Source organism: Gopherus flavomarginatus, chromosome 3 (genome assembly GCF_025201925.1).
Source record: "Gopherus flavomarginatus isolate rGopFla2 chromosome 3, rGopFla2.mat.asm, whole genome shotgun sequence".
Taxonomy (NCBI): domain Eukaryota; kingdom Metazoa; phylum Chordata; order Testudines; family Testudinidae; genus Gopherus; species Gopherus flavomarginatus.
In genome coordinates this window covers 62,066,112-62,078,171 of record NC_066619.1, presented here as the reverse complement: position 1 = coordinate 62,078,171, position 12,060 = coordinate 62,066,112, and the positions used below count along the sequence as shown (strand labels likewise).

General features: G+C 41.9%; 1 protein-coding gene across 5 annotated transcripts in view; it reads right to left on the bottom strand.

Moving 5' to 3' along the window:
* The window catches only part of RHOBTB3 (Rho related BTB domain containing 3), a 65,941-nt gene that overhangs the window by 25,229 nt on the left and 28,652 nt on the right, over positions 1–12,060 (bottom strand). For all 5 annotated transcript variants that reach the window (XM_050943881.1, XM_050943882.1, XM_050943883.1 and 2 more), the window contains one exon: positions 1,331–1,439. In XM_050943881.1, the coding sequence (XP_050799838.1) occupies positions 1,331–1,439 (109 nt within the window). The remainder of the gene's footprint in view (positions 1–1,330; positions 1,440–12,060) is intronic.

Genomic DNA, 12,060 nt, shown 5'->3' with positions numbered 1-12,060 from the left:
TTCATTCACCTTGAGTGACGTTAGTAGAATAATTAACATTGAACTGTTCTGTAAAAATGTTTCCACCATTTTATAAATCTTCCAATAAAAAAAATTAAAAATTTCTAATTATATACACCTAGTTTCTCGTCATCTCACATAAAAAGGAACTTCATAAAAAATATAAATAAGTGTATACTTTACCCATAATATGGTTTAAGTAAAAAATCTTTCCTAACTCAGAACTTTAACAATTTAATTTTTTTGCATGCCCAACAGTTAAATGCAGTCTCAACACCTTACACTTTGCAGAAATCAGAAAGAGGTTAGAGACAGAGCCTGAAAGATTCATAGCAAGAATTGTCAGTAAAAAAAATGTTTCAGTGCAAAATTAATTTATAGAATAACTCCATTAAACATTCTAGGCTAAATCTTTCCTCCTCTTAAACCCATGCAGCCCCTCTGACTTTACAGATGGAGCTCAGATCAACTACAAGTACTACTCTGATTTTAATCTCAGAACTGAGTGTGTAAAGATTTAGGAATGGTTGTATAATTATGAGAAGTTTTGTAAGAGTATATATTTTGCAATGGGTGATAATTTCCAATATGATTATTGTAGTTTAAGGTAACTTCATTTTTACAAGGTAACAAGTGTGGTCTGGTCCTCTTTTCATTTAAATTCACAGGAACGTTGCCACTGACTTGAACTAGGGATAGGACTGGGCCCCAGATTCTGGGCTAGGTTCAACATTTAGCCTTTACTAGAACAAGTTATATTATGCAGAGTTAACATGAAGCCCCTTCGAGTTATTATACCACTGGTCTGACCCAGGGTGGCCATTCTTATGCATTTAAATTTGTGATTAAGTTACCAAATTTTAATCAAAAGAATTATAAAAACTAATATGATGTTAAACTGCTGGAACTTATATTAAAAAAAGACAAAACTACTTTTTAGCCTTCACGCCTTCTAACATCTCCCTTTACTTTCTTGTGTTACTACTATTCTCTTATCTCTTCACATGCAGCTTGTATAAACTCAGATTTCATCCACAATTTCCACTAAATGTTCCATATTCTGAGTTCACATCAATGAGCACAACTCCTGATTTTTTTTATAAAACATACTACAAATTTTAAGTGATCACCCATCACATATCATATATATAGTTTTATAAAATCCTCAAGATTCACAAAGTACTTGCCTCAATAATTAAGTAATCCATTCTGAGATAAAAAAATCACACATCACGGTAGTTGCTAGTAATAGATAATTTATTAAACATGTTTTTAACTGATCAATCTGATCAGTATTACACTGAAAAAAACAAATTACTATTATAAGCACCTGGCTGTTCAAGCTGAGGTGGTTTAACTCCATGGCACTTGTGGCTTTCTTTTCTTTTCATTTTTTCAGATGACTTCTGATTCAAGCTTTGGATCATAAAATACTCCAACTAAAACACGAGATAAATAACTTTTATTTGTATTTTTTAAAAAAATGTAAGAATAAGTTAAACAAACATCCTCACTTTTCCCAGTTTGTATGCAGAATTGAATGTGAGTAGGTGTGCAATGTTGACTGAGTACTAAAATTTTGCATAAGAAATCAAGTAAAGTGAATTGTGATGAACAGTTGTTTGAATTAATTTAATTAAAAAGACTATCAATACAAAGGTTAGTCATTTGTTCTCTGAGGCAATCAAAGCAGAAACCACACCTGTGCTACTAGAAAAGAATTAAATAAATCAACCATAACAACAGGTACTGCTATAGGATTTGGAGGAAGGAAGAGCAGGGATTGATAGGTAAATATGGGTCATCTGATGCAAGTCCCAGAAATAATGATAAACAGTGTAAGGGCTTTATTACTAAGAACTATCCAGGAACACTGTATAACATCAAACTTTTATGAGCTGCTTTATTATACAAATAAAGTCAAAATATAAAGAATGTATTTCAATAAGAGCTTAGTTTTCTAAAAGCAGAAGATAAAATGTAATCAACATAATAGGAATAGTATATACAGTAAAGTTATCCGTTTTCCAAAAGTCTTAAAGAATGTGAAGACGATAACGTGTAAATACAAAACTAAGGGATCATAGAACAGAAGGAAAGGTGGCAGTAGTGAAGGGTAATTACTTACAAATGAGATGGGTAAGACAGTTCTACTATTACTAAATTTTATACGGTTTGTTGCCCAACAGGTAGTAGGGAGATATCCTTTCATGACTGGACAAGCTTTGGTCAGGGGTCTGGAATAAGAAAAAGGTTTCCTCCCATGTTGGAACCAATGACACAGAAGAAGGTAGACTAGAGGTCATGCAAATGAGATGCAAATTATGAGAAAATAAGTGAAACCAGGCTCTCATTAAGTCTCAAAAATACTAACTTCACCCTAATTGTGGTACAGTTTAGAAATCTGAATAATGTAGTTGACCATCAAATGACAGTTCTATGCCAACAGAGTCAAGTTTGGGGTGTAAGTTCTCTCAATCAGTAGATACCACACAAAGCCTTAAAGGGAAAGGGAGAAACCCCATCACTTCTGAATTACTCCTATAATTCAATACATAGGAAAGCACTGAGGGAGGGGGGAAAAAATCCTTCCTTAGGTCTTAAATATCAGAAAGACATGGAGACTTTTTCCTAGATGTTTTAAGCACTTGGAGGAAGTACTCAAAATTGAAGAACTACAAAAACATGAACACAGATAGAAAATGTAGCCTATGTTGTATTTCCAAGTAAACCCAAATAGCGTGAAAGACATTGACACAAAAACATTGACACCATTGGGATAAACAATGTAACAATGGCATTGACATAAATAGCGAAGTATTTCAAAGTAAATCAAGAGCACTGAAAAGAGGAATGTAGGTATTGGCATCATTAACCTGGCACACTAACAGCTCTGAAAGGTCAAAGCTGGCTCTAGATCAATGTTTCAGCCAGCAATGAAATGTGGTGCATATATCACTGACAAAGCTAAAGCTATGTGATGAAACGTGTTCTTCAGGCTATACGAGCTTAACTGTAGCTCAAAGCCAGAGGTGTGTCCCAACATCATCAATGCTGTTGAAGCGAATGTAACCAGAAAGAGATCTCAGCAAAGAAAGACAGATAAGGTATTATCAGTTGAGATATAAGGTCTCTCAGAGGTAGACTTCTGTCTCAGGAGGTGGTACTTCAAATTTAAATTTGGAATTGAGTATAATCAATGCTGTAAGCGTTCCAAAGCTTTGAGGTGCCCACTGACTAATCTGGAGCGAGCAGCTGGCCACTTCAAAAATGCCAGAGGAGTTGCCCTGAGGCCTATTTTGGTACCAAAACCAATGACTCATCTAGGTTACAGGTACTGAAGGACTTATGCTTTGAGGCCTTCTCAGCTACTTAGCAAAAGCCTTTATCAGACCAAGAGAAGCTTGTGTTACTCACCCTGAGACCTAGAAGCACAGATTCCTTAATCAACAAGCTATGGCTCACTAAGAGACATCTCAAGCAATAGTCAGGCACATCTGTAAATGGACATCTTATGACTACATCCAGGGCAATGTTTTTAGCCATTGGACTACTACTTTGACCTTTTCTAAAGGCAGAACAGTACAAAGCAATAACAACAAACACAGTATAAACCCAGTGTCTATAAGAAAACTCAAATGAGGCTATAAAAGTAAATTTAAGGTCCATGAGATGCTGAGGTTGGAGCTCTTCATAATGTTCAGAATTACATGTTAGTGTGATAGAGGTAGAGGTAAATTCATATAAAAAATAATATGAAAGACTAAAGTCAGCTACTGCTACAATAGCAACAGTTTTCAGAGGAATTTCCTCAACATCAGCAGTGAAAAAAAAAATTACGGCCAACAGGGGGTGTTGTAAATCTTCAATCGTAATTGAGGTGTGCTGCTTGCTGAGGTTTAATGTACAGCTTGGAGAATTCCCACCAGTTCTGGACTAGGACCACTGACCCAGCAATATAATATTACTACATTTTTTGTAAAAAAACAATTCCTCTTATCAAGTATAGCGATGTGGTTATCTGTTGGAAAACTGCTCAACATGATTTAATCATGCAGGAGCATTTTGCTTTTGCATTTAAAAATAGTTTCAAATGTCCAGTTTTTGTATGTGGTCTCCCTAATCATTGTGCCAACTGTATATCCACTTCGGGTGGTGGGAAGTCCACCTTAGAACACTATACATGTTTCGAATTCTTAAATCTGCTTTTGAATTAGAACACCTCTATATTGCGAAAAAAATTGTCATAGTTGTGATTTCAGTAGGTTTTTAATACTTTAGCTTTTAATTTACTTCCACTTTCCCATTGACTTAAGATATTATACTTTTGAAACTTCATGCATTTTGGAAACAAAATAGTAACATGATATTCTTGCAGGTACAGCATCCCGAAGAAAGTCCTATTTAGTTTTATTTCAGGGCATTTAATCTGTATTACATGCTCAGTCATGCAGTGAGTGAAAAAGGTCAGTTTCTGACTCAAGGATAAACTGATATAAAATGTTTATCAACTTAACACTCAGTGTTAACAGTATAATTCCATTTTCAAACATTACAGAGATGAAAAATTAATTTGTCTCACACAATAAGATATAGATTAATCAGAAAAATGAGGTGAAGTTAAATCGTTTCCTCCTTAAAAATAACCACACTACCATGCACAGTAAAAGTTGCTTCTATGAAATATGGTTACCGATGAGATTACACATTTAAAAAAATTTCACTGTCTAAGGCACTGCGCTCACTATATGCATGGAGTTTTTCACCTTAAAAGACAGGGAAAGAACTTTCAGTTTACTGTAAAAAGTGGAGTCACTAAAGCTGACTTGCAACGAGGGAAATAACTGACTTGTATAATTTTTTGGTTCTTTAAGATTGTCTAAAAGATGTCTGTCAAAAAGTGTTCCACTTTTTTTATATTAAACATTCAGGTCCTATCTACTTTGGAACAGGGTGGATAAAAATCAATGATTTATTTTAAAAAAATGCTTTTTGAGGAAAAAAATCTAAAGATAGTTTTAATTAAGGTATCTTTGAGCTATAATGTTTCACATCATAGAGTAGGGATTTTAAATTCTAATTCTATAGTATGAGACAATATATTCATGTAATGTTTAAGAAAAGTTTTGTAAATGAGTTCCAATAGTTCATGGATTAGGAAGCCAATCTTACAGTGTTCCAGGGGCTTCTGTATAGATTTAGGTTAATCTTGCTGTCTATCTAATGGGACTCAGTGCTCAGTTTAGAAGATATGATCAGAGATCAGGGGCGGCTCCAGGCCCCAGCATGCCAAGCGCATGCCTGGGGCAGCAAGCTGCGGGGGCGCTCTGCCGGTTGCTGCGAGGACGGCAGGCAGGCTGCCTTTGGTGGCTTGCCTGCGGAGGGTTTGCTGGTCCCATGGCTTCCGCAGACCTCCCGCAGGCACGTCCGCCGAAGCTGCGGGACCAGCGGACCCTCCGCAGGCAAGCCGCCAAAGGCAGCCTGCCTGCCATGCTTGCGGCGGCAAAATGCGTAGAGCAACCGCTGTCAGAGACGCTTAGTTTTGCAGTTCTCAAACTGTGCATTTGTGTCTTCAGAGATAACATGCATGTTAAGAACAAAAATGTTTTTAAATAAATAATAATAATCGAGCGGTGAGAAATAACAGACCTCAACCCTATTGTGTCTCTGCAAATTTGTGTACACAGTCAATTCCTTACCTCTCTCTAAAAGTGCAAAGTTTCAAAAAGTTCAATGAACAGAAGATTGCTGGGGGCGGAACAGATCTGGATGAGGAGAAGTCTGGAGATAAATGTGAGAAGGGAGGGAGAGGCAGTAGAAACAAAAGTGGAACTGTTTGAGCAGCATATTCCAGAAGTCTTGAGGTCTTTCTGAATGTACCCTTCATTGATTTGAGATCGACCATACCATTCTCTCACTACAAGGGAAAACCTATAACGGCAGCAGGCCATAAAAGAGACCCAATTTGGGAATATTTAAATGAAGTTCCTTTAGCTATGGGTAAGACAGGCATACATGCAAAATGCAAACAGTGCAACAAAGAAACGGAAGGCCTGGTTGTCCAAATGAAACAACATCATGAGAAGTGTTCCTTCTCAGGAGGAAGCTGCGTTGAAGATGATCAAAGGAACATGTCTGAACATGCAGGATCTTCAGGTTGGTAAACTTTTTAATTTCATACTTCTTTCTTAAGGACTGCCTGTCTTCCTTCTGGATTATTCTTGAATTCTCAGGTTTGAGCAAAAAAATATAGTGGTTACACTATAGTACTATCATTATAGATGCAATTGTGATAAAAAAAAAAATAGCTGAAATAGGCAGATCTTCCTTTTACAATTTCCCCTTTAAAGTAGTACTGCGTGTCAGTGAATGCAATGAGTAATAATAAATGAGCAGCATGGTAATAATAAACAAACAACTGCATTGACTTATTTCCTTTAGGAGAATCCATTCTCAACATACAGGATTCTGAAGACCATCCACCTTCAAGATCACCACCATTTTCTATTATTTCAGCATTATCTGCCAATGATAGTGTTTCTGTCACATCATGTATGTCACATAGCCACAGTATATCACCAGCAGCAAAAAGAAAAAAAAAATCTCCACTATAGATAAGTTTGTGATAAGAACCAACAGATTACTAAAAAAAGGAATTGATGAAAAAACTGCCCAGTTTGTTTATGCAACAAACTCTCCTTTCTGTGTGACTGAGAACCCATACTTCATTAACATGGTTCAGTCATTAAGACCAGAATACAGTCCACCCAAACAGAGCAAATGTTGCAGGCAAGTTGCTGGATAAAGTGTATGAAAGAGAAATTGAGCAATGTGCAAAAGGTCTAGAGGGTGAAATTGATAACCTGAGTCTTGATGCATGGAGCAACATTCACAATGATCCTGTTGTACGTGCTTGTGTTACAACAGAAGAAGGGAATGTCTTTCTTACAGAAACAATTGATATATCAGGAAATGAACACACAGCAGAATACTGACAAGAAGTAAGAGCTGTAACAAATTATGAAAAAAATTTCAAATGTCTCGTATGCAGCTTGGTCACAGACAATACTGCAAATGTATCCAAGATGAGAAGAAATTTAGAAGAGTCCCAAGCTAATAACATACGGTTGTAGTGCTCATTTGATGCACCTCCTATCAAAGACTTCAGTTTTCCACAAATAAAGGCTAATATTGTTGAAATTGCAAAATATTTCTGTAATAATCACTTTGCAGCAGCTTCTCTGAAAAAAATGGGAGGAACCAAGCTAACTCTCCCACAACATACACGATGGAACTCAGTAGTGTTTGGAGCACTGTATCAAGAACTGGCCTTATGTGATGACAGTTTGTGGACAAAATAGTGAAAAAATAGATGACACTGTCACAGCTAAAGTTCTCAACATTGGGCTTAAGAGAAATGTTGAACACATGCTGAGTACCGTGAAGCCTATTTCTGCAGCACTGAACAAAATGCAGAGAAATAGCTGTTTTATTGCTGACACTGTTGAAATCTGGAAGGAACTGAGTGAGCTCTTAAAGAGAAATATGCAACAACAGAGTTAAATTACAAGCATTAAAAAAAGGAACGGGACAAGCACTATCTCCAGATCATTTTCTTGCAAACAGTCTCACTATTTGGTACCAGGGTCAAACCTTAACTGCTGAAGAGGAGGAGTTGGCTATGACATGGACATCCAGCAATCATCCCTCCATAATGCTAATTATAATAAACTTCAGAGCTAAAGGTGAACTATTCAAGAAATATATGTTTGCTGATGACGTTTTAAAGAAAGTCACACCAGTGAACTGGTGGAAGTCACATAAGCACTTGGATTCAGAGACTGTTGAAGTGATAATCTCACTTTTAACAGCAGTAGCTTCTTCTGACGGTGTAGAATGAATATTTTCTTCCTTTGGACTAATTCATTCCAAATTGAGAAATCTTTTCGGACCTGGAAAAGTGGTAAAGCTTGTTTTTCTTTTCCAGATTACGAACAAACAGGAAAATGAAGGTGAAGACGACTGAGTTAGCTGTAGAAGCCAATATTTTAAGTTTCTCATGTTGACCTGGCTGATAAAGTTAAATGAAATATTTAAAAAAAAACAAAAATTAAATAGACTATTTTAGTTAAAAACAATTTTAACCAAAATAAACCTGATTTTAAAAAACTTGAATGTTTCAAGCGAATGAATTTTTGAATTTTGTTAAAATATATGTTTGCTGTTGAATACATAATATGGTTTTAGTTAAATAAAAATTTAAAATGTTAGTCTTTGGTGATGGTCTCCTAATACAGCATGGCAAGAAAATCCTCCAAATATTAATGATTAGCCTGTTGAACTGGAGATATTTATGAAATCATTGGGAGGTGAACTATCTTCTTCAGTTACCTTTGGTAAATGAAATAACCAATCAATCATTCATTTTCTGATATAGCTGTAAAACTAATCTGAAAAGTTTTCCAAATAAATCACTTTAAAAATGTATAGCGTGTACCTTCTAAAAATGAAACCTACATATTCTTCACAACTCAGAGACAGATGTATTAAGGTTATAATAACAAGAAAAGACGGTTACTCACCTTTGTAATTGTTGTTCTTTGAGATGTGTTGCTCATATCCATTCCAGTTAGGTGTGCGCGCCGCGCATGCATGTTCGTCGGAAGACTTTTTACCCTAGCAACTCCAGTGGGCCGGCAGGTCGCCCTCTAGAGTGGCGCCGCCATGGCGCTCGATATATACCCCTGCCGGCCCACTCGCTCCTCAGTTCCTTCTTGCTGGCTACTCCGACAGTGGGGAAGGAGGGCGGGTGTGGAATGGATATGAGCAACACATCTCGAAGAACAACAGTTACAAAGGTGAGTAACCATCTTTTCTTCTTCGAGTGATTGCTCATATCCATTCCAGTTACGTGAATCCCAAGCCTTACCTAGGCAGTGGGGTCGGAGTGAGAAGCCGTGGCATGAAGCACTGCAGAGCCGAAGGCCGCGTCATCTCTGGACTGCTGGACCAAGGCGTAATGGGAAGCGAAGGTGTGGACGGAGGACAAGGTCGCCGCCCTACAGATCTCCTGGATGGGCACGCAGGCAAGGAAAGCCATCGATGCTTGTGCCCTGGTGGAGTGTGCAGTCACACGGCCCTTAGGGGCGTGAGCCAAGTCATAACAGGTCCTGATACAGGACGTTACCCACGAGGATATCCTCTGTGAGGAAATGGGAAGCCCTTTGATTCGGTCCGCTACTGCCACGAAGAGCTGGGGGGATTTGCAGAACGGTCTGGTCCTCTCCACATAAAACGCGAGTGCCCGACGGACATCAAGCGAGTGGAGTTGTTGCTCCCTGCGGGACGAATGGGGCTTTGGGAAAAAGACGGGGAGAAAGATCTCCTGGTTGACATGAAAGGCTGAGACCACTTTGGGGAGAAAGGCAGGGTGTGGCCTCAGCTGCACCTTGTCTTTATGGAAGATCGTATACGGGGGATCTACCGTGAGGGCCCGGAGTTCTGACACCCGTCTGGCTGAGGTGATGGCCACCAGGAAAGCAGTCTTCCAGGAGAGATAGAGCAAGGAGCAAGTTGCTAACGGCTCAAATGGAGGGCCCACGAGCCGAGTCAGAACCAGGTTGAGATCCCAGGTAGGGACAGAGGGTCGAACCTGGGGGTAGAGACGTTCTAGACCTTTCAGGAATCTAGTCACCGTAGGGTGAGAGAAAACCGAACGGCCGTCTCCTCCCGGATGAAAGGTGGAGACAGCCGCCAGGTGAACTCGAAGGGATGATATCGCCAAGCCCTGCTGCTTGAGGGACCAGATGTAATCGAGAATACTGGCGATAGAAACCTCCATAGGGAGGGAACCCCTCTCCGTGCACCAACAGGAGAAACGCTTCCACTTGGCCGAGTACATCGCTCTATTGGAAGGTTTCCTGCTGCCCAGTAGTACCTGACGTACAGGGGTAGAGCACCGAAGTTCCGACCTGGTCAGCCACTCAGGAGCCACGCCGTGAGGTGTAGAGACTGGAGGTACGGGTGACAGAGCCTGCCGTGGTCCTGGGTGATCAGGTCCAGGTAAAGGGGCAGGGGGACTGGGTCGGCCAGAGACAGGTCCAGCAACATCGGATACCAGTGCTGTCTGGGCCACGCTGGAGCTATCATAATCAAGCGGGCCCTGTCCCTGCACACCTTCAGAAGGACCTTGTGGACAAGCGGGAACGGAGGGAACGCATAGAGCAGGTGAGTCGTCCATGGGATAAGGAAGGCTTCTGCTACCGACCCTGGTTCCCGCCCTTGAAAAGAGCGGGACATCTGGCATTTCCTGTTCCCTCTGGACGTGAAGAGGTCCAGCCGGGGATAACCCCACCTCTGGAAGAGTGAGAGGGCGACGTCCGGGCAAAGGTACCATTCGTGCGAAAGGAAGGATCTGCTCAGACGGTCTGCCAGCGTGTTCCGTACTCCGTGGAGAAAGGAAGCCATGAGGTGAATGGAGTGGGCTATACAAAAGTCCCAGAGCCGCATCGCCTCCTGGCATAGGGGAGAGGATCTCGTGCCGCCCTGCTTGTTGATATAGTACATGGTCGTCGTGTTGTCGGTGAATACCGAGACACAGCGACCTTGAAGCTGATGGGAGAACGCTTGGCAAGCAAGAGAGACCGCTCTCAACTCCCGTATGTTGATGTGGAGGGCCACTTCCTGAGGGGACCACTGGCCCTGCATCCTCAGGGTTCCGAGGTGGGCCCCCCAGCCCAGGTCGGAGGCATCTGTTGTTAGGGACACCGAGGGTTGGGGCGGATGAAACGGGAGCCCCGCACACACTACGGACTGGTCTAGCCACCACCGGAGGGAATCCAATACCTCCTGGGGGATGGTGATAACCACGTCCAGCCGATGCCTGGCCGGACGGCATTGTGCGAGAAGCCAAGACTGGAGGGGCCTCATGCGAAGCCGCGCATAACCCGTAACAAAGGTGCAGGCCGCCATGTGGCCTAAGAGGGTTAGGCACGTCCTTATAGAGGTCAAGGGTGCCGTCTGTAGGAGCCGAATGATGGCCGACAGCGACTGGAACCTGGGCAGCAGCAGAACGGCCCTGGCCAAGGTGGAGTCCAGAATGGCCCGATGAACTCTATCCTCTGCGTGGGGAGCAGAGTGGACTTGTCCACGTTGATAATGAGGCCCAACGCTCCAAAGAGTCTGCTGATCTCGCAGACGTGGTTGCAGACCTGCGACTCTGACGTGCCTCGAATCAGCCAGTCATCGAGATAGGGGAATACGTGTATGCGACTGCGCCGAAGATATGCGACGACGACAGACATGCATTTCGTGAATACCCTCAGGTCCGTGGAGAGGCCAAAAGGGAGGACCGCAAATTGATAAAGGTGGCGGTCGACCACGAACCGAAGGAAGCGTCTGTGCTGCGGAAAAATGGCTATATGAAAATAAGCGTCCTGCATGTCGAGGGCGACGTACCAGTCTCTAGGATCCAGAGATGGGATAATGGTCCCTAGGGATACCATGCGGAATCTCAACTTCACCATATGTTTGTTGAGTTCCCCGCAAGTCGAGGATAGGTCTGAGGCCTCCCTTGGCCTTGGGGATCAGAAAAAAGCGGGAATAAAACCCCTTGCCCTTCTCATTCTCCGGAACCGCCTCTATGGCTCCTTTGTCGAGGAGCGTCCGCACCTCCTGAAGAAGGAATTGCTCGTGAGAGGGGTCCCTGAAGAGGGACGAGGGTGGGGGGTGGGAGGGAGGGTATGAAATAAATTGCAGACGGTATCCCATTTGCACAGTGCGTAAGACCCAACCGTCGGAAGTTATCTGGGTCCACGCCGGAAGGAAGAACGAAAGGCGGTTGGAAAACGGGGGGACGGATCCGTGGGGGAAACTGGTACAGCGTCCTCGGGCGCACCTTCAAAACGAAGGTTTTGGGCCAGGTGGGGCTTTAGAGGAGCCCTGATTCTGCCCTCCTTGGTTGCCCGATTGTCTGCGCCAGCCATTCCTGCTTCGGCGTCTACTAAAGTCCTGCCGTTGGCGGTACTGGAGATAGGGCCGGCGCTGTTGTTGCTGTTGCAG